This window comes from Prinia subflava, chromosome 8 (assembly GCF_021018805.1).
Source record: "Prinia subflava isolate CZ2003 ecotype Zambia chromosome 8, Cam_Psub_1.2, whole genome shotgun sequence".
NCBI classification, from domain to species: domain Eukaryota; kingdom Metazoa; phylum Chordata; class Aves; order Passeriformes; family Cisticolidae; genus Prinia; species Prinia subflava.
The window spans coordinates 7,329,646-7,356,478 of record NC_086254.1 but is presented as its reverse complement, the minus strand read 5'-3'; the positions used below and the strand labels follow the sequence as shown (position 1 = coordinate 7,356,478).

Genomic DNA, 26,833 nt, shown 5'->3' with positions numbered 1-26,833 from the left:
TGGGATTTTTTTTTTGCAGGACTCCACGTCCTTGCACCTTTATCTCAGAGCCCCTGGTTAAAATATTGCTTCATTGTTTTAAAAACAACTTCAAGCTAACTTCTTGACAGTTGCTTCTGACTAGTGTTTCTGGGGTCAGAGAAAGTTTAAAATTCTGCATCCAGTTCTGCAGTAGGCTCTGAAGAGCTGCTGTCTCCCCTGCATTGGTCTGACAAACAGCATTTAAATTATCAGCCCATATGGGCTTAAAACTACTTCAGCAAATATTTTTTTCCAGTGTAATGGATGTAATGTGTACAGAACAAATCTGCAACTTGAATTTCCAGCCTTGGTGTTTCATAGCAGCTGGTTGAAGACTCAAATTTTCACAAACATGTGGAGTAAAACTCACTCATGTCCCTAATAGTAAACACTTGTACTTTTGCTGAAGTATTCCAAAGCCACCCCTTTACTTTCCAGGTGCAGCTTGGCCAGAGCTTGAATCCAGCACCTTGGGAAGGAACTGCAGACTGGCAAGAGCTGTTCAACCTATTGCTGGGTTGTGTGGGATTAACCAAGTATTTGTGACAGACAGCAGCTTTCTAGTTCAAGGACATCAGCCTGTGGGTGAGGGAGGGTGGAGAGAAGAAATGCCTGTAAAGGTAAACTTAAAAGACAAGTCCCAGAGTTGCTGAAGGCTGGGAGTGACATAGGAATCCAACCTGGAAGATCTCAGTGTAGGATTGGCATTTCTTGGCGTTGGCAATTTGATAATATTGGGCACTTCCAGGTATATTGAGGCCACAGGCTCCTTGTTCAGTGCATATTCCTGTTTATCCATTACTTATCTGCCCCTTACCAACATGTGTTCAGCTCTTTGGGCTCTCTGGTTTACTTGCAATAAGCCATTTAAGCAGAATGCTTTTCCTCAAAACACTTTTGTTACAAGTAGGTTAAATCCAGACTGCTGAACTAGAAATGATTTAGTCCTTTCTTTTAAACAAATGATCTTTGTCACTTATTAGCGAACTCCTTCATTTGTTCACACACTTCTCACAATGCTTTTATGAGCTCCATGCTGTCCCACCAGCCGGGGCTGGCTCCTGGCCGGGATCTCCTCGGGAATGCCACAGGTCGAGGTCTGGGTTGCAGTGTTAAACTTCCAGCCTTGCCCTGGAAGAGCACAGATCTCTGACATCTGAGTGTTGCAGTGTGGCTTTGGTGGAGGCTCCAAGGTGGATCAGAGTGCCTTCATCCCAAGGTGCAGAGCTGTCTGGAGCTGCCCAGAGTGGACGGGGATCCCTGTTAAACTGAGCTCAGAATTGTCTGTACTGTGGTGTTATCATGTATAATGTGCTGCATTTTCTCACTCTCTGTGATTTGCCAGCATGAAGAGAAGAAATTCGCTTCTCTGAGCCTCTTGTTGCCCTGCAGCCTCTTTTCATCAGTGTCCCAGCTGGATGCTTTGGGCTGTGTCTTGGCTCAGGCACCTGTAGCTGACAGACAGGCACGGGCAGCCCTGTTCTGGGTGTACTGCTGATGTTTTGTGACGCTCCAAGTGGCAGGTGGGACTGCAGTGGGGTCATTTTGATCAGCAAATGATAAATTTACCTTGGTCAGGTTGTAATGTAAAGGAAAATCCCATTTGCACAAAGATGTAAAAAGCTGTCATTAGTCTTAACTTTGTCCTCTTCCTTTCTTAGTTTCCTGCTTGTTTTCTGCAACGTGATGCTGAATTAAAGTGAACCCAAATTGTGGGAGGAGTTTTACTGGGATTTTTTTGTTTGTTTAGTTTGTTTGGGTTTTTTAAGGGCTCATTGCATGGTGGTGTGTGAAGAGCTTGTCACTGGCTTTGTTGTTGTTATTGTTAGGGTTGGTGTGTTGGTTTTTTTTCCTTTATTTGCTTTGTAAAAGAGATGGAGAAATCAAAAAACAAATGCAAAGTGGAACAGCTGCATTCCTCTGTGGTGCAAAGACCGAAAGCCAGTTAGTCTAAATAAAAACAAACAGCTTGTCAGCACCATTTCTAGTCCTCCTGTTGGTTTGCCATGATGAGAAAATTGCAAGAAAGCAAAAGAGGAGTATCCATGTGCCTTGATAGCAAGTGGGGGTGACACAAATGTCCACCCCAGAGGTGTGCAGTGTGTGTGAGCAGGACTGGTGTGTGAGGGTGTCCGAGCCAGCCCAGGAGCAGCATTTTGGAAAGCAGGGTGAGGAGAAGGGCCAGGACATCACCCAGATTCCCAGCACAGTCCCCAGCAAAACCTTGACACTGCTGTAATCTTCCTGACTCTTTTGTCTTTACTTCCTTCAAGTACATCATGAAATGTTCTATGAGAGGCTCTCTAGCTTGAAATTAAGCAAATATCTATTCTGGAGCTTTTAAAAAAGCTGTTTAAGAGCCTTTTCCCTAAAGTACACTGTGTTCTTGTTAGAGACTGCTGGGTCTATGGTACATAGCAGTGTTTAGTATTCTGATGGTCTTTTACTTTAATGTGTGGTTTTTAAAGAGGTTTCTATGCTTTTAGGAAATACGAAGACCTGAGTTAACCACAGAAAATTGGCTGCCAAACTGCTTAAAGTGCTAATTCTGCTGAAATTTAGCACCTGACTTTTGCAGGGATAAACACATCTGGAATCTCTATTCTTCTGAGTTCGAACTACTGTAAAATAAAACTTTATTTAATGTGTTTCCAGTCTGAGTCTTAGTCAGCAGAACTTTGCCGGGTTTTTATGTTGAGTTAAAAACTCCTTTATATGCATTTTGAGGTAAAGCATTGACATCCCTCTGAAAGTTGCATGAAGGTGCTAAAAGAGTTGGTTAATTTGCAGCTGTGCTGAAAAATCACAAGTGCAAAACTGCAGGGTGAAGCTTCAGAATGAAGAACTTTACTGTTTTTCCTTTAATTTACTTTTTTTGTGAGCAGATACCATGAAGAGTGAGCGGATGGTTCACAGTACTGCTTCCCTGCTTGTATTTAAAGTAGCTGTATAAAAACATTTCAATTCTTAGGAACATTTTGAAGAAGTTTTCTTGTCTCCTATTTAAAAATCTCCCAGTTCCTTTTACCTCTTAGGGTGCCCTTCACTTCAGCTTTTGTTTAAGTTGGGAGATGCTATGCTGCTGTTAGACATCCCACAGTCTGTCAGCTTCTGTTTAAAGTGGTGTATGGTGAGTGATTAATGGAAATTATTTTGGGAATAAAGGACTCCTGGTAAGCTGATCCCTATTCAGAGCACCAAAAGAAAAAGCAGAGTCACAAGAGATGTTGTCTCCAGGAAGAACTTGTAACATCCGCGGGGGGAAGAGTTGGATTGGAAAGTGATGCTGAGCTTGCATTTTGAAATGGATCATAATTATATCTCATGGTCTGATTTGGAGAGCTTTTCCTGATGGCTCCGGAGGCTGATTGTCACTTACACCAGCAGGATGCTGGAGAGGTTTTTGTGGCTGCTGTCAGGGTAGGTGTGCTGTGCTGGGGGTGTGTGCTCTGAGCTCCTGAGAGCAAGCAGCCTCATCTCTCCAGGCTGTTACCCCATTCCCTCAGTGCTGGGTCACTGAATCCAAAGTGAAGCTGTGTTTCTTCTTTGGTTTGCAGATTTAAATCGAATCTGAAGTTTGTATTGACCTTGCTTTGTGCAAAGAACAGTCCTTCTAAGTGTTGCCCTGAACTGAAGGCACAGAATTCATTGAACTATTCCAACTGTAAAATGTTTCTGATCCTTTGTCTTTACTTCTAACTGATTAAAATTTCAAGTTTATTAGTTGCAGCCACATTTAAGTTTGTATTCCCTTAATTGTAGCTTCCCTGTTCCTTAAAATAAAGTCTCTGGTGTATTTGCAAGGGAAAGCAGATCAATGGCCTGATTATGGGCTGTATCATCACTTACAGGTAAAGCTCCCTGTGACTTCCAGTTTCAAATCAAAACCTATTGAAAGAAACCTGGCACGTGGCAGTTCTCTGTGAAACAGCCCACAAACCATCTCACATCACTGGCTACTGCTGACTGTCCTTTTTGCTAATATAAAGGGAGAGTCGTTCCTAAACTGATTTTACTGTTCCTGCTGGAAACTGTCATTCAGGGATCAAATACCATTGCATGGGGAGGATGCAGTAAGAATGAGAGAAAATTGAAAATGCTGAGTGCTGCAGAAGTTAAAATACTGAACAAATAACTTCCTTCTATATTTTTATGAGTCAAATCCAACAGCCTCTTGATGATTTTCGATGCTTTTGGTAAACAAGCATCTGCTTCTTCTTAGCAAGAGGAAAAGGCTTATTATTCAGCATTGATTTCTTTGTGCAGAGACAGAGTGGTCCTTGTTTTGGTGCTCTATTTACAGGGGTCTGTTAATGTATTTACTGAGGGCAGCCAACAAGGCTGTGATCAGAGCCAGGCAGCTTCCCCAGCATAGTTCCTCCATCCCATGCCCTGGTTGGGGTGGTTGCAGAGCCAAGTCCTGGCACAGTTCTGCTTCTCAAGGCAGCAGGAGCTCTGCTCCCTGCCTGACTACAGGAGCTCTGCTCCTTGGCTGGCCGTAGCCATGCTTGGTGCTGGCCACATCCACTGGGACCAGAGGAAGACAGAGCAGCATCTTCCTCAGCCAGTCACATCCTGGGCTATGCCTGGGGCAGCTGTGGCTGCTGGGGAGGGAGTGGGGGGCACAGGGTGCCCTGCCCTGAGCGAGTGCCGGGGACTTGTCAGCTCCTGTCACACCCATCTCAGTAGACGGCCAGCACTGGCCGTGGTTCAGGCAAGTCAGTGATCTCCTTCCATCTGGAAAGTGCTGGGCATACTTTGTCTAAATATAGGGGACCCTGGACTTGGCTGTGGTGGGGAGGGACAGTATGTTGACCTCAGTGTGTCTCCTGTGACTTGTGTTACAGTCGTATTTAAAGCAGACAGGTCCTTCTTGCGGGACGCTGCCTGTCAGGCCAAACATGGTCAGGTCTGTGACAGTGACATACAGGGAGATTGGCATAAAAATTTGTTATAAAATATCCCACATTTAGTCGTAGTGGGGAGAGACCAGGTTGTTACTCAGCTGCTGGAGGGTCTGTCAGCTGTAATTTAAGGTTTAAAAAGAAACGTGCTGTGTATGAGGACAATGCTTTCAAACTCTGGTGGCAGAGGAGATTACTGTGTGGTTTAAAGATAATCAACACGGACTGTGTTAATTAGGAGAGAAAAAAGATAAGTATATGTCAATCAGAGCAGCGTTCTTCCTGAGGATTAACTAATCAAAAAACTGGTGGTTATTTTTCTCTGTTCCTTGATGTGATAGATTCTCCTTAGGAAGTTTTCTCATTTTGATCAAAGTGTTTCTAAGAACATATTTGTGAAAGTATTTTGTTGTTATCACAGCAGCTGGCTCCCTGTGGGCAGACTGAGCTGGTAGGGACATGTGGTGGTCAAACACTGTGGAGTGTTCTCCTGGGTATTGCTGTCCTGCTCTGTGAACCCAGTGGTATGCATTAAAAATGCCCAAGGATGTTTAAACAGTATATGGCACAAGAAGAATGTCATGTAGAGCTTTCATCTGGGAATGTCTTGACTTGGAGACCTGGAAGCCTTTGGGGACTATCATGTAAAACAAATTCCTTTCATGGTCTCACTTCCGGTCTGGGTCTCTTGCTTTGAAAAGTGCAGAGAATCAAATTTCTTCTGTAAACACCAAGTGCCCGGATTTCTTAATCAGCATCCTAATTGTGTTAGCCACCCCCTTCCTGGTCTGTGAACTGCTGTGCTCAGACTGCAGGAAGAACGATTTTGTGCATATCTTCAGTCTTAAATTCCAGAGACATCAGGGCTTTGTTTGCACAACTTGTTTTGCTGTTGCTTTTTGGATATTTTTTTTTCTCTCTGGGCTGATTCTCTGAAGCCACCTTGGAGGCTGAACATAGGCCACCAACACATCCCTTGCTGGGACTCTCTCAGTGTTGCATAGCCAGGGAGATGGGCAGTAAAGGTTTTTGCTGTTTGTGCTGCGTGGAAAATGAGTCCTTTTCAGTGTATGGTAACTTTAATCGTCCCTGCTTAATTCCCCTCTTCATTGCCATGGTGATCCTACAACCTGTGCCCAGGTCCATATTCCTTGAAATAAACCATTGCCTGGTGATCTGTCATCAGCAGGGTGTCCCCCCAGTCCGCACTGCCTCTCGGCGGTGACAACAGCCACAACTCAGCTCAGCCCATCTCCCTGTCCCCAGCTCAGCACCAGCACATTCCCTCCCTTCCTGGGCTGCCAAGGGCTGGCAGAGGCGGTGGGGACAGGCTCGGCGCGGGGTGACACAGGGAGGGCTGTGTGAGGGTTACTGTAGGAGCACGCGCTCAGCAGCAGCCCAGTGAAACCCAATCTGGAGCTGCCAGCAGCAGGCTGGGCACGGGGCTGCGTGCTGAGGAGGCAGCTGCTGTCTGTGCCAGGGCTCTGCCTGCATTGCCTCAGCTTTAGGAGTTTGTTGAGCTGGTTCATCCGTAGGCCAAGCGTATGTGAGGGGAACAGGAAACCCACATGGACTTTCACTTCCATCAGACACCATAAAATGTTGCCCAGCTTTGCACAAAACCCAGTCTGCTCTCCTTCGCCTGTAAGGAATAAATCCCAGCCCTGCCTGTGAGGGAGTACAGTGGATACAAGTGTGAAACTCAGCCCTGCACAGCACGGCTGGGGGCATTGGGAGGCAGAGGAATGCTGCAGGTGGTTGGGGTTGTTTCGGCACAGTGCAGCCCTGTCGCAGCTGCGTGGGCTGAAAACTTGGGCTGCAAACAGCAGCTGTTGTTGCTCCCTTAGCCAGCAGCGAGGCAGGGATGAGTTTCTGGCAGGGATAAGTTTCTCAGCCCAGAGCTGTTGTCTTCCGTGCAGTCTCCAAAGGATGCCACTGCTCTCTCCAGCATACCCAGGCTGGCCAAGCTCTGACTGAACTTTGCAGAGTTATTCTGGTGCTCAATTAAAGTGATCTGGTGGCAGAGGAGCTCTAATGGCATGTCATGGTTGCTTCCAGCAGTGGGTGTGAGTTGCAGACTGATAACTCACTGGGGGGTTGAATGGGTATCAAAGCTCCCCACAGCCTGGTGGGATGACCTGAGGCTGGTTTCATCCTGTCTCTGAAACTGTGTCAGAGTGTGGTTGTTTCGTGCACCTGAAGAGATTGTTCTTCACTTGCACACACAGCCGTGGTCATCAGGGTTCCCTTTGGCAAGTTGTACCTTCTCTGAATTCAGCAGAAATTCTCTCCTTGCATAGAGCAAGGAGAGGAATTAGTCCTTTGGAATTCACATTTACACCCATCCATCCTCACCTTTGACTGTCTTCTGGCAAACTGTGAGTTTTTCCTGTTGCCTCAGTTTGGCTTCAGAAGTTCTCCATATTGGAGCCCAAAGCAAAGGAGACGGTGACCTGGTGCTGGTGAGAAGGGATCACTAGGTAAGTTCATGTGGATGAGTAACAGTTGGCATTGCAGATCTCTCTGTGATGATGCAGATCTGTGTCATGGAAGCTGAGTTCTCTCTCCAGGGAGCCCCACCTTGGAGCAGAGGAAGTGCCTGCACACAGTTCCGTTTTTAAAAAAAAGAAAAAGGCACAAATGCAGATGTTGCTAAAAACACAGTTTGCGTCAAACCTGTGAGCCCAAGTGGGTTCCCACGCTTGGTTTGTTTTTCTCCTTGGGCTGTTCCTTAAGTTGCAAAAAGTGCTGAGTGGTAAGAGATGGCCGTTGGTGGAAAACCACTTCCTTTTTTCTCCCTGCCCTCGGTGGTGTCACCTCTGCTGACAGTGTGACTGACCCCTTTTCAGTAAGTTGTGGCCTTTGTTTTGCTCAGCACTGAGTTTGTTTCTGTTTTGGGTATCACAGAAGCCTGCGCTTGTCTGTGTTTGCTGCCAGCTGAGCCTGTTGATACAAATGTCAGTGCAGGGCAATCCTGAGTTATCCTTTCCTTTTCAAAACTTGTAGGGTTTTGGTGGGTTTTCTTTATTAGTACCTGGTATTGTGTTTTGCGCAGCCCTGAGATCTGCCCTCTGTGTGAAGAGAATCAAGCACCTTTCATGCCTAGGAGCAAAGGTTTAAACTGGAAGCCAAACATTGCTTCCCTCTATTTAATTCATTAATACTGTAGGCAGTTATTAAACCAGGTGCTTTAAAAAGTAAACAAGGGAAGTAGAGATGTTGTTTATTGGAAAACAAACTACAGTGGAGGTGAAAGAGACACTTCCCTGGGGAGGGATGCTGGAGGAATGCAATGCTTTTATGTGGTGTTAGAGGGAGAGGTGGCTGCTGGGCTGCACATAATCCAGCTGTGCACCCAGCTGCTGGTGCACCCTTGGCTGTGAGACCGATATTTTATTAACCAGGACTTTTCCTGTGGGCAGGTGAAGAGGGTGGAAGGCTGGCAGTGGGAGCTGCCCCCGGAGCAGGTGTGATGCCAGGCCCTGGGCCTGCCTGCGGAGAAAGGGAAACAGCCAATTTGGGAAGGGGAGCAGGAGGAGGGAGGGAAGTGGCTTGAGGTGCTGAAAAAATCCGCAGGCTGCTGTGCCTGCGCTCCTATCACTTCTCCCATGCCAGGCCCAGCGGGCTGCGGGGGAATTGCTGCTCTTGCAGTCCTGGCTGCTCCAGAGCTCGTTCACATGTCCCTGGCTGCCCTCTCTCCCTCCTTCCACGCCTCAGGAATGAGCTAAGAATTGACGCCTGCTGTGCCACTCCTGCCAGCTTTGGAATTCTGGTCTTTTTGTTTGGTTTGAGTTTTGCAGCCGCTGGATTAAGGGAGGATGATAGAGCTGAGCTGGCAGCTGAGGTGTGCAAGGCAACATCGACTTCTTATGTTAGATAAAATCTGGGGGGCTCTTTGAGGGCTGCACAACTCTCTTGTCAGGGGGAGCTACAGCTGGAGCCAGGCTTGGCATTGAAATCCCATTGTAGCTGCTTCAGAGCTCTTTTCTGCAGGGCTCTGGTTAATAAATACCCGCTAAGAGAAATTGTATTTTTGTAAAACATACAGATAGTGGACTTCCGTTCAAATGTGAAGTACCTTGAAATCTTCATTTCCCCTACCACCACTTTTCAATCTCCCATTTCATCTGAGGGTCAGGGTGAACAGGGTGGGAGGATGTGACCACATGCAGTGCCCATGTGCCTTGGGCATGGCTGCGAGGAGGTGACGGCACAAGGAGGTTTCTGCCTTTGCCACGCTGACCTGTCCTGTAGGTTGTGTGGGAGGATGTTGATGGAAGGACTCCTGCCAGGCCTGCCAGGGAATGGTGCCAGCTCTCTGGTTGTGCTACTTGGCAAGAGCCCGAGCGAGGGCTGGGCTGGACAGGACAGAGCCTGCTGTAAGGGAGCTGCTCCGATGAGTAAGGAGAGCTGACTTTTGGAAAGTCGTCCTCAGGCTCGCAATAACTTAATTAAGTGTTTATTAGGATAAAACATTGCCAGCAGCTGTTCAGGTGCCTCCTTGCCTTGTTCCTGAAAAGGTTTTCTCTCCTTTCATTGTGAAGCAGTATCAGAAGAAAACTGCAAGGTTCCTTTCTGAGTATTTTACACTGAGGACTGAGAGTTTCCCATTGAAATTGGAGGGTGGTGCAGATTCACCTGTCTCCTGGCTGGGAGCTGGAAGGCTCCAGGGGGTCGTGACAATGCATTGCGATTTATGATATCACCTCTCTTTGGTACAGCCCCTAAACCAGTAACACTTTCTCTTTTGTGTCCTCAAACTATTTGGTGTTTGTGCTTGCAGTTTATGAATGAAGCTGTGCAGTGTAACATCTGGGAAGGCATTTATTATTTGTTTTCCATCTGTAAGTTCTGTGCAGATCTCATTTTGCAGCATAATGAGAATTTAGTTTGAACTGTGCAGTGATTTCCCTGTGCAGGAGGAGCTCAGCCCTGGGCAGCACATCAGGGAGCACAGGAATCACTTCTGTTTCCTGCTGGTTAGAAACAGAGCCTTCTGAGGGCACTGTCTGTGCTTATTGTGCAAAAGGCTTTAAATAGTTCTTGTGACTTGTACAATTTCTACTAAGTCTTTTCTGCTTGGGAGAAAAATTGGTACAAGTAGTGATTTCCGTAGGAGTTGCCTAAGTCTTCTGCTTGCGTTGGTTTCCTTCCCAGGGATCAGGGAATTACAAATAGCACATCACTGCTGGCCTTGAGGCTGCTGCTTCACTGGGAGGTGAACATGGAACAGAAGGGGTTTTCCCCTCAGCCATAGTGCTGAGGATTGTGAACTCTTTCATAGGTATGTCCTGAGTAAGTCTTCTCCTGAAAAAACCTGCTGTGCAGTATAGAGAGGACTGATGACAAGCCTGGAGTGCTGATAAAACACAACTCGGCTTTGTTACCTGTGCCAAGTTGGCTCCTTGTCTTCTGCTGTCCTGGACTCAACTTCTCCCCTAACCACGTTGAGTGTCTTTTAACACCAGTCTGTTCCAGGAGAGTGTTTCAAAGAGCACTGAAGCTCCTGTAGGCTCTGGCAAGCCAGATTTTGTGAAGTATTTCAAAGCCCACATTATGCTTGGGAGCCATCGAGCTGTCAGCAGGGTGAAATCAGCAGTGGATGGCAACACTTGTTTTAAGCCTTAATTGCCCTTTTTCACAGACATCCTTTCTACCTTTCGTGGTTTTGAAGTGTCTCAGACTGGGGCCTGCTGTTAGTGTCCCACCTGAGGAATCCTTTTTCTTTATATATCAGGGCAGTATCCAAAGGTGATCTTGCCCTGAAATGTGATGCTTTAGGTGAAGATTAGGGATTGTCCAAACAGGATGGACCCAAATGGAGCAGCCCATCAGAGTGTGGCACAGAGGCCAGTGATTGATTTTTTTTTTGTCCATGTAGTGCATCACAGACACCAAAATCAACATCTGCTGAATTCATTATTAGAACTACTTGGACTTTCCTATGAATTTGTTGCCATTTCTCCCAAGATTTTCTTTACTGCTTGAATCTCAAAGCAAGAGCTTTGTTGTGTGTGTGTATTACGAGTTTCTTCTCTGGATTCTGATGCATATGGGGTTAGAATTCAGGGCAGGTGATGCCAAGGGTGCCAGCAGTGTGCCTTGGCTGCACAGTGAGTGTCCCCACAGCTGGATTTGGCACAAGGCTCTTGTCTCCATGGAGCTGCTGTTCTCCCAGCAGTGCTGATGGCCATCTCCTGCCCTCGCTCCTGCCCTGCGGGAGGTGCTGCCCTCCCTGCCTGACCTCCTTGTTCCACAAGAATGATCTGCTTTGCCACATTCTTCGGCTGTTCCAGCCCTTTGTATGGGAAATTACTTTCCCTTTCCCTAGTCCTACCAAGTTACACTTAAAGCCTGTGGTTAATGGCCCAAAACAAGGCTCCCCTGGCCTTAGGAGAGAAGGTGGCCTCCTGGAAGGATGCACCTGATGGGAATCTCTTTAGTTCTGCTGTTCTTTCCTTTCTAGGCAGGTGCCTGAGAGCTGGTGATAAGGGAAAGTGATGGAACTGAGAAGATTTTTAACCTCCTGGCCCTCTTAGCTACATGCTGTATTATCCACTAGAAATAGTTGCTAATTCCACCTTGTGGGGGAACCTCAGGCACAGGCTAAAGGATTGCTAATATTAGTGGTTGGCTTTGCTGATAAAATGAACTGTGTGAAAGCTCTCTGTGAGTGCTGAATTCTTTCTCCTCCTCTGCAGCCTAACATCTTTTAACAGTTTTCTTCTGTGGTGAGATTATAATGAGGGGAGGAGAATGTATTTTTATCATTAATAATAATATTATCATTTTTTTAAGTGTCCTTAAGATAACTTGGTGTTTCTCTAGTTCAGGCTGTAAGGAACTGTGTAGCTTGAGAACTTAAAGAGGATTTATTTGTCAACAAAAGCTAGAAAGGCTCAGTCAAGTTTTTAAATGTGACAATGGTCTAAGGAAGAATGTTCAGTGTGCCCAATGAACTTACTATTTTTTGATTTAACTTTAATATAAGTAGAGAACACCGATTCATATTAATTTAGTATGAGTGATTTTCTCTTTTTCAAAATTCTGTTTTTGTTGAAACATCCAGAGCATGTTTGACATCTGGTTCAATTTTAGGAAAAAAGTTCTGGGAGAAACATTGTCACTCCGAAATGCTGAGGGTATGACAGCACGGTCTAAACATTGGGATTTGCTGCAGCCTTGAGAAAAGTCTTTCTGACTCTGTACATCTGCTTTTCTGGAGCTTGGAAAACTTCATTTTTTTATATCCCTGGCAGCAAAATGGAGAGGTGCCCAGAAATGTGCTTTAGCTTAGGGGGAAATCCAACTTCAACGCAAGCTTTTCTAATTCTTTTACTTACAAAAGTGTAGTCAGAAAACCCTTTGCTAAGGCAGTCAACCTCAAATAATGAAAATATATGGCAGGATGTTTTACTCTATTAATTTCCCAGTCCTCATCCCTTAAAGGAAGGGAATAACTCACTAGGTTTGATATTTAAGTGGAGAAAGGAATAAAAAGTTCCTAAGCTCTTGCTCAGTTGAAGGACAAGCCAACATCTTTTTCAAAGTATGGAGCTGTTGGGATGCACGATGCCAGGGACTCTCCCATCCTGTCTTATCATACTCATCAACCATCCTGTTGACTAGAGAATTGTTTCTGGCTTTCTTCAAAGACTGTCTTATCAATTCTGAGAAAAGCAGGAACTTTCGAGTATGCAACAGGATGGCTGCATTGCAGAATCTGGAGTGTGTCTTGGTTTTTCCACGAACCACAGCATCTGCAAGAAAAGGGCTGGAAGATGTCCTTAAAATACCAGCTGTTTCTCAGTACTTCAGAATTCTTGATTGCCTCTTTTTACAGACTTCTCTCCTCATGTGACTTCGGAAAGGGCAAAATCAAGGCATAAAGTTATGACCAGTTTCAACAGCATTACAGTTTCTTGCTTTTGTGATTTATCGGTCTTTGAGAATTAATCATCCTGCAACTCACAGAGAGTAGTTTTGTGATTTCTTAATCGGTTGTGTACACTAATTTTCTTTTGGCTAACTGCTGAAGAGAGACATTTGTTTCTGCAGGGCATCAGCTGTGTCTGAACCACAGAGCTCAGGGTTAACAGAGTCCGTAATTATCCAGATGCGTGGGCTTGTTCTATTCATCACCATTTAGAAATGTGGATCTGTCATCTTGACTTTCAAATCGAAAATGTAGCCATAGGTTAATCCCCTCTGCCTGCTCAGGTTGCACCTCTGCAGGCAGAGTGGCACCAGCATCTGTTCTGCTTTTCAGTGTTCCTCTGTTTGTGTTGTTCTCAGCTATGCTTTGAATGTTTGCAGCACTTCCACAGAAGGAAAAATTCTTTACCAACAGAATGATTTGGTCTAAATCACTTGCTTGGCAAAAGAACAGAGCATGCATTCAGTGCTTTTAACCTCTTGCTTGATTTTTGAAGACAAGACGCTTTTCCTCACTCCCTTTTTGTCTTTTCCTGTGCAGCATCAGTGAAAGCTTCCTCACTGTGAAAGGTGCAGCTCTCTTCCTGCCACGAGGAAATGGGTCATCCACTCCCAGGATCAGTCACAGGCGCAACAAACATGCAGGTAAGTGTGGTATCGATGGCTGGGGCTTGGCTGCTGCTTCTTGTTTCAGAGTCCTCCTTTCTTGAGCTCATTCTCACCTGATGACACACGTTTGTCTGGCCCACATGTGTATTATTAAAGCCTGACCTGCCAGTCTCATTGCTGATAGGAAATGAGGGTTTCAGAGCTCCTGTTCAAACAGGGTCATCAAACAAATGGTGATATCAGGGCAGCAGTCAGGACATGGTGGAGACTTGAGAATGAGTGCCCCTCAGATATCATCCTGTCATTTTAGTATGAGAGAGGGAAGATTGCCTTCCAAAACCTTTGTGCACTGCAGTGGGAAACCTGAGTTTGTGATATGGGGTGAGTAATGGGCCTTCCTAATCTGAAAGTAACCGGTTATGGTGGATGAAAGGGAGGAGGTTTACCAGACTTACCTCCACGTGGGGATGAGGAAACCTCTGAGCAAAGTCAGTGTGACTTCTCAGAGGTGAGAGCAGAGTGAGTAATACAGAGTCAGTTATAATTCCACCTCCTTTATCTGCTGGAAGTTTGATTTGTGTTTCTGCTTTGACTCTCTTTGAAAAGTTGCTCTCAATATCATAACTCAAACATTTCAGGGTAGGGTATTTTTCATTGACTATATGGTGCTTAATGACTGATGGTGTTTCACAGGGATCAGATAGCGTGGGGATTTTTCCCTTCCATAATGCAACTGGCAGGAAACAAAAATAAACTGAGACCTTCAGACTTTTGCAAATGGCACAGAGACAGAAACAGAGACAGGAGTCAACGTGCTTTGCCAGAAAATGACCAGGAAAAATGGGATTTGGTTTAGTTCCAGGTATAGATCCCTTTGTACTTTGACACCATCAGACTGTCACCCACCTCTGCATCTGTCAGAGTTACGTATGTGATGACTGGCCACCTCAAAATCTGTTTGCAAACATATTTATAGAAAAAGTTTAAGTCAGAAGGCATTTAATTATATACTTCCCTCAAACACAGCACAAGCAGTACCCAAATTGCTTTGGTGAGATGCATTAATTACCAGTTGTCAAAAGAAAATGTTCTGAAACTTTATTTAAAGCTGGCCTTTCTGGTCACGAATGAAGGGAAATGTCCTTTGGTGTGAAAGTAGAGTCAGCAGTCTTTAAAAAGTTTCTCTTGGCCTGTCTTGGTTTTTAATCTTTCTGAAGTCCATTGCTGAAGCCCAGGTCTCCCCTGGCACTGCTGCCTTGGCTTTGCCTCACTGCGGGGACCCATAGGGTGATTTTCCTGCTGAACCTCTGCAAAGCAGCACAAACAGCTGTTGTGTCTCTCTCCTTTCCTCATCTACTCGCTCCAGCTGATTTGCATGAGGTCTGGAGACCTCGGTGGAAAATAATTGCTTGTCTAATCAGCCCAGAGCTCTTGGAAGCCAGATTGCCAAGGAAGCAAATCCGGTGTGTTGTAATTGCTTACAGCGAGATGTTTGGTATTGCCGAGGCTGGCTTGCCTAAGGCGTGGGATTTTTGTTCTTAGAAGTCTTATTTTATTCCTGTCTCTTCAGTTTACAGGGTGAGATTTAATGAGGCATCAGTGCTTGTCATTTCCTCAGTTTCCCTGCTTGTCAAGTGATGGGAATGCTCTAGTGGTTTTTCTATGGTGCTTGGAGGTTTCACTGAAGAGAGTCCCTTGCCTGAATGTACACCAGATTTCTGTGAATTTTTCTAGTTTCAGCAGACGAAGGCACTAGGGGATCAGTGTGTCACCTTCCTGAGCAAAACATCTGTGCCACCAGAATTAAATCAGTGATGTGGAGACGTGGCTGGCACAGTGTGTGCAGCTGCCTCCTTTCTGGGACACCGATAATCCGTGCTCAGCTTCCATCCCCATGTGTGTCATGATTTATCTCTGGCACACAAAATTAGAAGGGGGTAGAGAGCGGACATAACTTTCCAGTATGGAATTGTTGCCTATAGATGCAATAGTATTTCAAGTGGCTCCAAGAGCATTTTCTAGGAAGGCTGACTGACCTTCCTGACCTGCCTTTTTAATTCATCAGAGGCGCTGGAATCCAGCATGAAGAGTGAATGGGTAACAGGAAATAATTAATGCTCACACCCATTTCTCTAATCACACCTCCATCAATGGGAATCATTGGCAGATTGACTAGATATGGTACCAGCTGTCCATATTCCTCTGCCTGGGTGGTCCTGTGCCACCTGGCAAACTTCTGTGGGATGGTGGGCTTGCTTTTCCACAACAAACAATGCTGAAGGAGGCCAGAAAGGGATGTAACTTCCCTGGGGCTTTTGCCATCTCTGGAATACTGTGAATCACTTTTCAGATCCCACCCTTGCCCATGCTTTGCACCTTGCCTGCCAGCTGGAGGAAACAAAAGCATCTGCTTGGCTGAGGACAAAGTGATAGGAAGCAGCAGCTCTGCCACGACTGCCAGCAAAGCCAGCTCTTCACAGGACAGGATGTGATATCTTTGTGCTGATTCTGGCATGTTAAAGCCTTTCCTTTGGTTTTTCTTAATCCAGGAAGTTTACAAAATGCCTTGTGTGTTTGGGGCTGAAAACCCTGCAAGTTGCTTAAAGCTGGCCAAGGAAGTAATCCTTTACTTTCCAGCTCTGGAGATCCCAAGGCTGGCAGGGGAACAGGGAGGAGAGTGGTAAACTTTCTGAGGATGAAGGATAATGGAGCTCCTTGGCTGAGCCTTGCAGAAGGGGTTGTTGTAGAAACTTCCTCTCTTTAAGTATTGAGATAATCCAGTCCAGGTGATTTTGTTTTTTTTGAACTCTGGAAACTTTGGCTCTTAAGATGGTCCCTGAATTACTGGCAGCAGTAAGTGGGAACTGGTACATTTTGAAGAATGAAAAAGCTGAGGTGAAGCATCTTTTATTTCAGACTAAGACACGTGGATGCTTCATGAGTCAAATACTTGCTGAGCTCTCCCAGGCTGTGGGCAGGAGGTGCAGGGGGACCTTTGCTTGTTGACTGACAGTTCTCTGCAATTCCCACTGTGTTATTAGGTGGAGCTTGCTGGAACTGAGCAGTGCTGTCAGGATTTTGCACTGGTGTTGACGTGGGGAGATCCTGTCATGGCACTCCTGGCAGAACAAGCATCTGATGGATGACTTGGCCTTCCTGAGTACCCTATCTCCATAAATAATTTCTATTTAGGGAGCCTCGTGCCAGCCACTCCCGCACTGGGAACAATGTCCATGGGCAGGAAACAGCTTCAGGTGCTTGTTGCCGGTGATACTTTGTGATTTCCCTGGCACTGGTGAGTGCCTCAGTTTTCCCAGCCCCAGTTAAAAATGCATTCCCAGAGCATTGACTCATTCTCCATATGCTGAAATGTGTTTCAAGGAGGAAGGAAGAGGAGAGCAAGGATTGCAGTGTCCTGTGTAACCTACTCCATGCTAGGTTGTCTCTGTCCCATCCAGAGAAAGGGTGCGCAGCCCTTCAGCCTTGCTCTTCCACCAGCTATAAAAATCATTTGGAAACCAGGTATTCTCACTGGGCAGCCTTTCCTTTCTTCTCCTTCCCTTTTTTGGTGTTTCTGGGTGCTGCTCTATGTCCAAGCTTTCCTTATTTCTGAGAGTCTGTAAAATAACATGGATTCTAGCACCACTGGTGAATCAGAAAGGGAGGTCAGGGGGATTAACCAGCCTTCTTAGAAAAGGTTCTTGTAGCTGACCCTGCTGAATATTTGCTCCTTGCGGTGTTGCCTAAACTCAGCTTGCTTGCTGTGGGGGAGTGGGAGAGGGTGGAAGAGTAAAGGCTCCTCTTCTTGCAGATCTGTGCCTGCCACCTGGCAGCCCTGCACTCTTGTTTCTGGGAATGCAGATGAATTTTCCATGCAATGATTGGAAAACCAGCCCCTTGCAGGAGGTGTTGCTGCTGGCTGGTACTCAGGGGGTGATGTTGGCTCTCTACGTGCCAGGAGTAGTGCTGAGAAATCAATGCAGCAGTGCTAACAGAAAATCACCTCACTTGCCTTTGAAATGCTTGATGTTTTAGGAACCTGGGACACTTGTCTCTTCTTAATAAGTCTTAAAATCAGAGTCATGCCCTAGATTTAATTTTCCTTTATTTTTCCTCTGCTTTACTAGGAAAGGTGTTGCAAGTGTTTATGGGTGTTTGATTTTTCAGGTGGCTGTTCTTAGCTGCTTTTGGGTGGGGTTGGTACACAACCATAGGTGAGCACGTGCTGCTCTAAAGCAGGACTAAATCTTACTCCAAGGAGAGTATACTTTTGCCTGGGTAGTAGTTCTGCACTGAGTAATAAGCTGATGTAACAGAAATGGCAAATTTCTGGTCTGGAGCACATGGTAGAATGCAATGTTGAACCACAGGGTGGGGTCCATTTCTACCTAGGTTGACTTGTCTGTCAAAGGAACAAAGAGTACCGAAACACTGTTTATTTCTGTTAAAAAAGAGAACAGAATATAACAGGAGGGAACACAGTAACAGGTGAGCACACGGAGCAAAGAGCAGCTGACTAAGAGATGACAAAACTCTCATCTGAGTAGGTGGGAGTGACAGTGACGACACTCCCGGTGACGTGTCAGGTTTCTCGGTGGACATTTGCTCTAGCTGGACAGCCAGGAACTTGCATGTGATTTAAAACTATTTTTGTGCATTCACCTTGCCCTCTTGCCTGCAGGGGATCTCCAGCAGCACCTGCAGGCCATGTTCATCCTGCTCCGCCCAGAAGACAACATCAGACTGGTAGGTTGGCTTTCTGCTTATCTCCTGTGAACCAATGCAAAGGTTAAGCACCACTTGACAAATACACCTGTGTAACTCAGGGAAGCAGTGGTGTGTGTGTTGGAGTGGTTTCATCAGCAGGTTTGGGGAGTCTTTGCAACCACAAAGGTAGGAAAGCAGCTGGTTGTGAAACGCCTGCTTTGGTTGTTCGGTGAGACAAATTGTATGGCCAAAAGGTTGTCTTTGAACCAAGTACTGAGTATCTGTAACAATTGCCAGAGAGGATGGGTAAATTATCTTGGTGTCCTGTTTAAATCAAGAGTGGGTGGCTTATGTCTGACCACTGATCACCTGCCCTTCTGTGAGAGTTCAGTTGTGTTCCTCCCTCTGCTCTCCTGACTTGTGGCATCCCAAAAAGCCATGGCTGAGCAGGTGGGAGCATGTAGGATTCCCCTGTAGCCACTCACCTGACTGAACCTTGGCCTTCTGCTTTTCTGGCTCTTGCCTTCTATAATGATGTAAAATGAGGCATTGTTGTTCATAGCATTGATGCACAGTCCTGAAGAGCTCCAGAAGCCAAATGTGAGCAGTGAGGAATTTGCCTGGGACATGTTGAAGTGCTCTACAAGGCCAGGCATGACTGCAGTGTGTCTGCACCTTTCATCACTCAGGAGCCTGAAGTTTGTCTCCTGTGTTTTCTTGGTGCATCTTAGCAACGTCTGCCCAAGGAAGGACTGCCAGCATCACAAGTGTTATTCCAGCACCTCTGGTTTGCTGAATCCTCCTGGGCTGTGCTGGAGATGGACTGATTGGATGAGTATAGCTAGGAAACAGCTAAGGTTACTGTGGAATGCTTTAGCTTCCCCAATGACCACTGAAAATAATTTGCCATAAGCAAGCCAAAGGACCTACTCCTCTAAACTTTGCCAGGCACACCTTGCTGTCACTAAAATTTCAGTGAAAGTGATGGGAATGGGGGTTCTCAATGCTTTTCAGAATTTGAGCCAGGGTTAGAACATTGGAAGCTATTGAACAAGGCATTGTTCAGCAGTATCACTGGCTACATTGTGTGATTTGGGACAAATTAGCCTTAACAGCTGAATAAGGACTTTGTGGGCTGAGACATAAACGCTTTTGTCCAGAGCTACATTTGGAATGCTGAAATCTTGCATGAGGTTAAGTTTGATAGTCTACTTGAATTTAATTGATTCTTGACGAACGAAGGGTGTGCAGGGCTGAAATGGACTCTCTCATAAAACAGCAGATACAAATGAGATTTGAAATACAAACAGTACTGAGAGAAATGCATTCTCTTCATTTTGTTGGCTGCTGTCATTCGGAGGGCCGGCTTCACAGCTCAGGGGCAGTAGAGGAATCTAATCCTCTAAAAACGTACACTTAAAATTTGGAACAAGTCTTGTTTCTCTTGGAGCTGTTGGCAGAGGTTTTTAGCCTTCCATGAGAGCAGGATTAGAGCCATGGTACCAGTGTAAGGATCAGTAGGAAGGAGGGAAAGGAGTTAAGAATGCAAAGTGATTGAACATGTTCCTGTAGTTTGGCAGAGCTGGGAACTTGAAAGTTGGGCACTTTTTGTCTTCAAAACATTAATCTTCATGAGAAATGTGTTCTTGTATGGAACACCTACTGTCACAGAGCATGAAAGGTCAGTATGAACTTGGAATGTGCTTTTCATAAGGGCTGGTGAAATATCAGCCCTTATCATACTTCTGGTGATACAAGAATGCAGCAAAAGATAAAGTTGGCTTGTGTTCAGGTGAGCCTAAAACTTAAGAAGAATGTGGCTGGCCCTGAAAGGACTACAGGGGATGACTTGTTTTGACCAGACTACAAATAACCTTCCCAAATTGAGGAGAAAGACAGCTCTGTGTAGATGAGCTGGTTGAGAAAGAACTTTCTATTTCATCCCTGAAGCCAGGCCATCCTCCCTAGAGTGACTGGGATTTCAAATATCTTCATTTAAAAGGCATCTGACCACTTGGTGTGCTCCTGCTGGCAGGTGAGCATGTGAACTAGTACTTCATGGAAAGGTTAGCAGTTCCTTTGTGAGCTGATAGGCACATTGGGGCTCTAATAGTAACTTCTGAAGTTGGTTGGTTTACAATGTCAATTCTGCAGTTTTAATACTCCAGTAGATTTAGCAAATGCATTATCTGCCCTATCATTGCTAAGTCTAAGTGCTGAACCCAGAGATCCACACTAAGCCATGCCCTGTTTCTCTTAACTGGGCTCTGAAAATCCCACCCTGCCAGCATGTAGCTACATGACCTTTGCTTACTGTTATCTTGCCCTGTTCTAAAGGGTCTTGCATCAAGACTTCCCGTTACTGCTGGCCAAATTGGTTTAGCAAAGTAAGTTAGATTTTGTTAATCCTCTTGCTGCTGGACTGTCCTCAAGAGAAGCAGAACAGAAACTGCTGTGTGGATGCCTCAGACATCGGGCAGCTGCTTCTGTCTGCTCTCATTTTAGGCAAGTCTGTGCTGTATGTTGAGGTTTGGTTCCTCATGTTGATAATTATTTTAACCACCAAGACTTTGGTGATTACTTGCTCTTCTAGGTTGAAGAGCACCTTTCTGTTTTCCCACAAGTGGTTAGTTCTAGAAACACCCATCTTGGGGAGAATTCACACCTTGAAGGACTGACCACTTTGATCCTCCGTGTTTCTAAAGGAATCCCAGTGACTCAAGAAGCAAGAAGGAAAATAAGGCTGGTTGTAGCATGACTTATCCTAAGGAGATGGGGTGGGGCACAGTCTCTGGCTGTACAGAGCACGGCTGTCTGCTGGCATCAGCATTTGGGTAGTTTCTGTAGGTCTCTGGTCCAACTGGGCAAGTCTGGAGGACTCTGTTCAACGCTGTCTCCTGCCTGCACTTGCTGTTCTGCCCCATCACCAGAGCCGCTGCTCCCTGCAATGCCACTGGGAAGCTTTCCTGCCACACTCAGCATTCCCTGCCACAGAGCACTCTGCTGGGATAGCAAGCTCTGTTCAGCTGCCAGGCACTGGTTTAACCTTTGTTTGTAGACTGCACCACATGTCGTGGTCAAGATTTCCCAGCTGGTGGACAGGAGAGCTCTAAGGAGATCAGAGGAGGCTTCCTCTAAGCTGAGAGGTGCCACTCAGACCTCAAGATGTAGTTGTGAACAACTAAAGAACATTGGGAAAAGCAGCTTGTTCCTGAGAGATCTCACACAATAGTTAATTTCTTGGCTTTTTAAAGGATAACTGTTTACACTGGGGTCTCTGAGCCCTGACCTCCTGTGAGGGCCACCAAGAGGTGTCTACACAAGCCATGGCTTGGGAGGGCTGCTGGTGTTTGAAGAATTTGGGTTCAGTTTATGGAGGATGTCAAACACCAGTTGAGACTTCAGCCACTGGGTTGCAAGGAATTCAGGAACCAGGTCCCATTGCAGGCAGGGATCTGTCCACAGCACAGTGCAAGGCTGGGCTGGGACGGCTCCTTGTCACCTGTGTTTGCTCTCTGCAGGCCCTGCTCAAAGTTCAAGCAGCAGTTTAACAGTGTGGTAAACACTGAGGCCAGACAGAGTCTTGGGGTTGGATTGAGCCATCCAAAGTTAAGGTTTAGTATACAGAATTAAGACACTTCCTTTCTAGGAATGTCCTAGTTTCTCTGGTTGGGATCCTGTGACTAAAATAGCTGCAAACAGCTTGGAACGGAGTCCAAAAAGTGTTGCAAGTAAAGGCTGCCTGCTGCAAGTGTTGATAAGCAAAACTTTCAGTGCTGGGCTCCCTTCTCTGGGCTCCTCATTAGCCAGCAGTCTGTCTGCAAGACTTCCTGGAGTCCCTTCAGTTCTCACTTCCTTGTGGCTTCTGGAGGAGCAGCTCACCTCAGTGCAGCCTTCCAGGAGCTTCAGTGTTGGTCTGACAGTCACAGGTTAAGTTCCACCGCTGCCTGAATGCTCTCAGTAGTATTTGATTTGGGGGGTTTGGGGCTGAACACCAGTCCTCCTAGAGCTCTTTTGGCACTGGGGTACAAGTGACTGTGGCAGGAGCAATGAGGCACGATGACTTTCACCTTTCCTGGGCAATCTGAACCAGTGGAGGATGCAGCTTAGTCACAGGGATATTTTTTCCTGCCAGGTGTAAGGCAGTATGGTTGCTTCTGCACTGGGGAAGTTGCCAGAAGAATTCAAAGGGCCAGCAGGAAACCATGTATGAATTAGATCCTGGTTGTCTGTCCAGCTGCCTGGGAAGCTGGTGGAAAGACACTCGTTGGAGCTTTTGTAGCACACAATAGTTTGAAGGAAAGCTCTGGTTCTTGAGGCAAAGCCCTCTGAAGGTGAAGGTTCAACACCCATCTGTGTCACTGATGGTCTACAAAGCTCACTGGGCTGGGACCAGTCACAGGGCTGGAGGTTGTTCAAAACCAGCCTTGGTGGGACAGAGCAGGGCCTGCAGCCAGGTGTGCAGAGTGCACCAGGAACATTCCAGATGTTGAGGAAGGCTCTCTGTGGGAGCAAAGCACTTCTTACCCAGCTGAGGAGCGTGGGACATCCGTACCAGTCCAGACCGCATCACTGCTTCTGCACCTGTCACTCAGCATGCAAAAGTGGCCTGCCAAGGTAGTAATGTGTGTTTTGCTGACTGCACTGTTGATCTCTTCCCCTTCTTTTCTTCAGGCTGTAAGACTGGAAAGTACCTACCAGAACCGCACTAGATACATGGTGGTGGTGTCCACCAACGGCAGACAAGACACAGAGGAGAGCATCGTCCTGGGAATGGATTTCTCTTCCAATGACAGGTACTCAGAGTGTCGGGGTGGGGAAGTCCTTGTGCTCACCCCCACATCAAGTTAAGTGTAGAAATCACTGTCTGGTGTCCTGTGTTTTCTGGGGATAGGCTGCTTCAGCTTTTCTAGCCTAATGTTTTTCTTGAGATCCAGAATTGCCTTTTTATTTCTTGAGAGGAGATGGTAAATGTGAAGGCAGCAGTGCAGGTCAGCATTTCTCTCATTCCTCCAAGCCTCAGGCTTCTATGAGTTCAGTGCCTCTGAATGGTAAGGTCCCCAAGCCCTGCATCTGCAGAGACAGAGGCAATCTTCATGCAAAGAAAGAAGAAGCTGCAATTAGAGAAGCTGGACCTCAGGGTTCAGGAGAGCAGATAATGAGAAAGGGACTGTCAGGCAGTCCCTTGCCAAGGTCGTGGCACTGGTGGCACAGAGGCCTGATGGCAGTGTCAGGGTTGGTGATGGCAGATCTTGCACACCATGTGCTGTCCCCAGGCAGCAGTGTGTCATCAGGCTTCAGTGCTTCTGCTTCATTCATTTAAATTCCTCCTGACCTTTCCAAAAGGCTGCAGAATGTGGCTGGGGGGCAGCTTTTGCTGCTGGAGGAGCTGTAAGCCAGGTGACAGCAACCCAGCAGCTTCAGAGGCAGAGGCTTCACATTTAGAAGGGGACAGTGGGCACTTTGGAGAGGGCATGGAGGCACATGACTCTCTTAAAAAGAGTTTTAAGTAAATCTTGGGCTCTATTGGAAGACAATCAGCTGGATATTCAATTTTGGAAGATTTCAGACTCATTCTTACTTCCAGCACAGCTGCTACAGGAATGAGTTGCTTTTTTTGACACTTGTTGGAATAAATTACTTCCAGGTAGTTAGTAGGACCACTAGAAAATATTTTTGAACTGTTTGGCTAAGAATTTGCCTTCCAAACATTGCCTGCTGGTCGCAGCAGCCACCATGCTTGGTTTGGATGCTGAGCTTGGGTAATGCCTGCTAAATTTGGGAACCAGCTTGATGCTGCCCCTGGCTCCTGTCTCTGCACATGTGTGCACAGCTGTGACTCAGAGATGCTCTTGCCTTGGGGCAAGAATAACTTGTCCTTGCACAGGTTGCTGTGGGCTTGGAACTCGCTGTTGGCTGTGATGTACCAGCGCAGCCACCTTTGATAACTGAGAGCCCACTGGTATTCAGTCTCTAATAACATAGCAGGGTCATTTTAGCTTTCTGCTGGAGTTCCTGGGTTCTGGATGGTCACTGTGATCTGCCCTCCCCGAGCCCACTCGGTATTTATAACTCCATGTAGACTTGTTGCTATGGTCTCTGATAAGCGCTCGCTGAACAGTATCACTAAAAATACCCCGGCCACCTTGGGAAGCCTTTTAAAAACACATCTTTCCATGAGCTCATCTCGTGTTGTCAACAGAAATAGCTGCGTGCCGCAGTGTCTCCTGGTGCTGGGCACCAGGCATGTGCACTGCCAGGGCTCCCTGTCTGACCCTCCAAAGCCTGGTCTCTCGCTCTTCCCGCTCTTCTCTTAAGCTGGAGAGTGGCAGGTGTGCTGGAACTGGTGGAATCTAGGAGCACCTGGTGCAAAGCATAAGAGCAGGAGGCAGTTGAATTCAGTTCAAGATGCTGCTTTGATTATGGAGCAGTTTTGCAGCTTTATGAGATTCAGCTCTTTTCATTTAACAACCTGGAGAAGGTTGTGTTGGGTTCCCCCGCCCCTGCCTTTTTTCCATCGCGTGGTTTCTGCTTTTAACTTGGCTTTTTGCTCAGCCGTACAGAAAACTGAGGGGACTGTGAGAGCAAAGCAGCTGAGAGAGGAGTGTGGTTGCCAGGAGGTGTCTGTATGGGATGGCTGTTGTGCTCATTCTTGAGGGCTGGGAAGGCAAAGAAGGGTCAGGAGTCAGGCACAGGTGACAGGCTGGGATTGCCAACCTGCCATGCTGCCAGTCACTCTGCTATTGCACTGCTCTGCTCCAGGCCCCAGCAGCTGTGGCTGAGGGACAAACAAGAAAATAAAGCTGGGTTGCAAAATCAGAGCTGGAACCAAACCTCTTGAGCCTGAGAGGAATTAATCTGTAAAGAAAGCCTTGAGCTAACCAAAGACTGTGAGCCCCCTCTGCCCTTCTGCACAAAGTTCAGTGGTTTTGGATCCTGTTTGCTCTTCTCCTGGGTGTATTAACCCTTTAAGCTTGCTTGAAAGCATAGTGTTGTACCCTGAATCTGGTTAGTGACCCCTGCCAGGCCTCTGTAGAACAACACTGGCACTGTTTCTATTGAAGCAACAGTGGGATTTCTTATTTTCTTTTTTTTTTCCTAATGAATACAAATATGCAACTATTGCCATGAAATTAGAATGCTAACATGGTGCTGTAGTAGGTAGACTGACTGTCTCTTTCTCACTGCAGTAGCACTTGTACGATGGGCTTGGTGCTGCCACTCTGGAGTGACACCTTGATCCACCTGGATGGAGATGGGTGAGTGCATTTTGTGAGTTCTCTGTTAGTACAAGAACAAGATGTATGAGGAAGGATTCCAGTGCCTGCAGAGCCCTCACAGGTCCAGCAGACCTCTTCTGTTGACCTGTATTGGGTTAGAAGGCTCAAAAGCCCTCAATCACAGTGGTTGTGGCAGGGAACACCAGTAATTGACTTATCTGTGAATAAACACGCACTGAGACAGTGGCTTATGTGTGTGTTTAAGCTGAAGTAAAGGAGCTTTTACTGGCGAGTGGGTGTGTAGTGAAAGCTCCTTAAAGGGATCCTATTAAGTGTTCCTCCATCACGCTTGCAGCAGCCAGCACTCAGCCCAACATAAAGCAAGAATGATGTTTCTCTGCCAAACAGACACCTGACTTGCAGACTCCTGTTTGTGCCAGTTACTCAGGCTGTCCAGTGCAGTGCATGGAATGACTTTTCTTTCCTTGGTAGCTGCCCCAGGATCTCTTTAGCTGGACTCTGTTGCTCCCAGCTGTGGCACTGAATTTGTGTTGCCAAGGTAAACAGCACAGCCCAGCACTGTCCCACTGTCTTAGTTTCATTCCCAAACAGCAGCTGCTTAAAGAAGTTATCTTAGAGCTTTTAGTGTGCTATTTTGATCTGTTTGCTTGCTGAACTCAGCAGTGTATGCATAGGGCTAGACCTTTGCCGTTCTAATGTGCTACAGACTATCAGTTATTAACTAAAAAGTGACTTTTGGGACACATTTTTACTGTGCCTTTTTTCTTCTCACCAGAGGGTTCAGTGTATCAACAGATAACAGGGTGCACATATTCAAGCCTGTGTCTGTACAAGCAATGTGGTAAGTACTTACTGCAAGCTGTCCCAGTGATCCTTTTTCCAGGTGTTTTGACTGCTTAAGCTCTTAAAAACCAGGTGCTGCTTTAGGTTACTGTTATCTTGAGACCTACTTGAGCAGCCAGAAGTTTCCTTCAGAGACAGGGAGGGAAGTTTGGTACCAAAGGAAAAAAAATATGTAAGTGCTGGTGTACAGCAGCTTTGTCTCAGCTGAAGGCAGGAAAGAACAGGGTAATTCTTCTTGCAAAGGGCTGCTGCTTTGAGCCCAAAGTCACATTGCTTTGTGTCTTTGTGTATGTGTTTCAAATATTTTGAGATATGCTCATTGTGATAGAGGAAAGAGAAGCTGCTTGCATTTTTCTTTCCTTTTAGGGTGGTTCATGTAGTGATCATGAAAGTATTTCTGGCTCAAGCTTCTTTGCATTGCAAAAATACATTGCCTGTCAGCAATGCTGCTGTCACCCCAGTGATTTTGACCTGGATCCTTCTGATCCCAGTCAAAGATTTAAAATAAGCTAAAAATAGGAGAGGGGGATTTGTTTCCCAGCAGCAGCTGAGGAAACTTCTGACATCCCTCAT

At 46.3% G+C, this 26,833-nt stretch overlaps 1 protein-coding gene across 4 annotated transcripts in view; it reads left to right on the top strand.

The window, feature by feature from the left end:
- Positions 1-26,833, top strand: part of SSH2 (slingshot protein phosphatase 2) — a 90,489-nt gene that overhangs the window by 44,246 nt on the left and 19,410 nt on the right. For all 4 annotated transcript variants that reach the window (XM_063402686.1, XM_063402689.1, XM_063402688.1 and 1 more), the window contains 5 exons: positions 13,402-13,505; positions 18,151-18,215; positions 22,851-22,972; positions 25,367-25,435; positions 26,193-26,258. In XM_063402686.1, the coding sequence (XP_063258756.1) occupies positions 13,402-13,505; positions 18,151-18,215; positions 22,851-22,972; positions 25,367-25,435; positions 26,193-26,258 (426 nt within the window). The remainder of the gene's footprint in view (positions 1-13,401; positions 13,506-18,150; positions 18,216-22,850; positions 22,973-25,366; positions 25,436-26,192; positions 26,259-26,833) is intronic.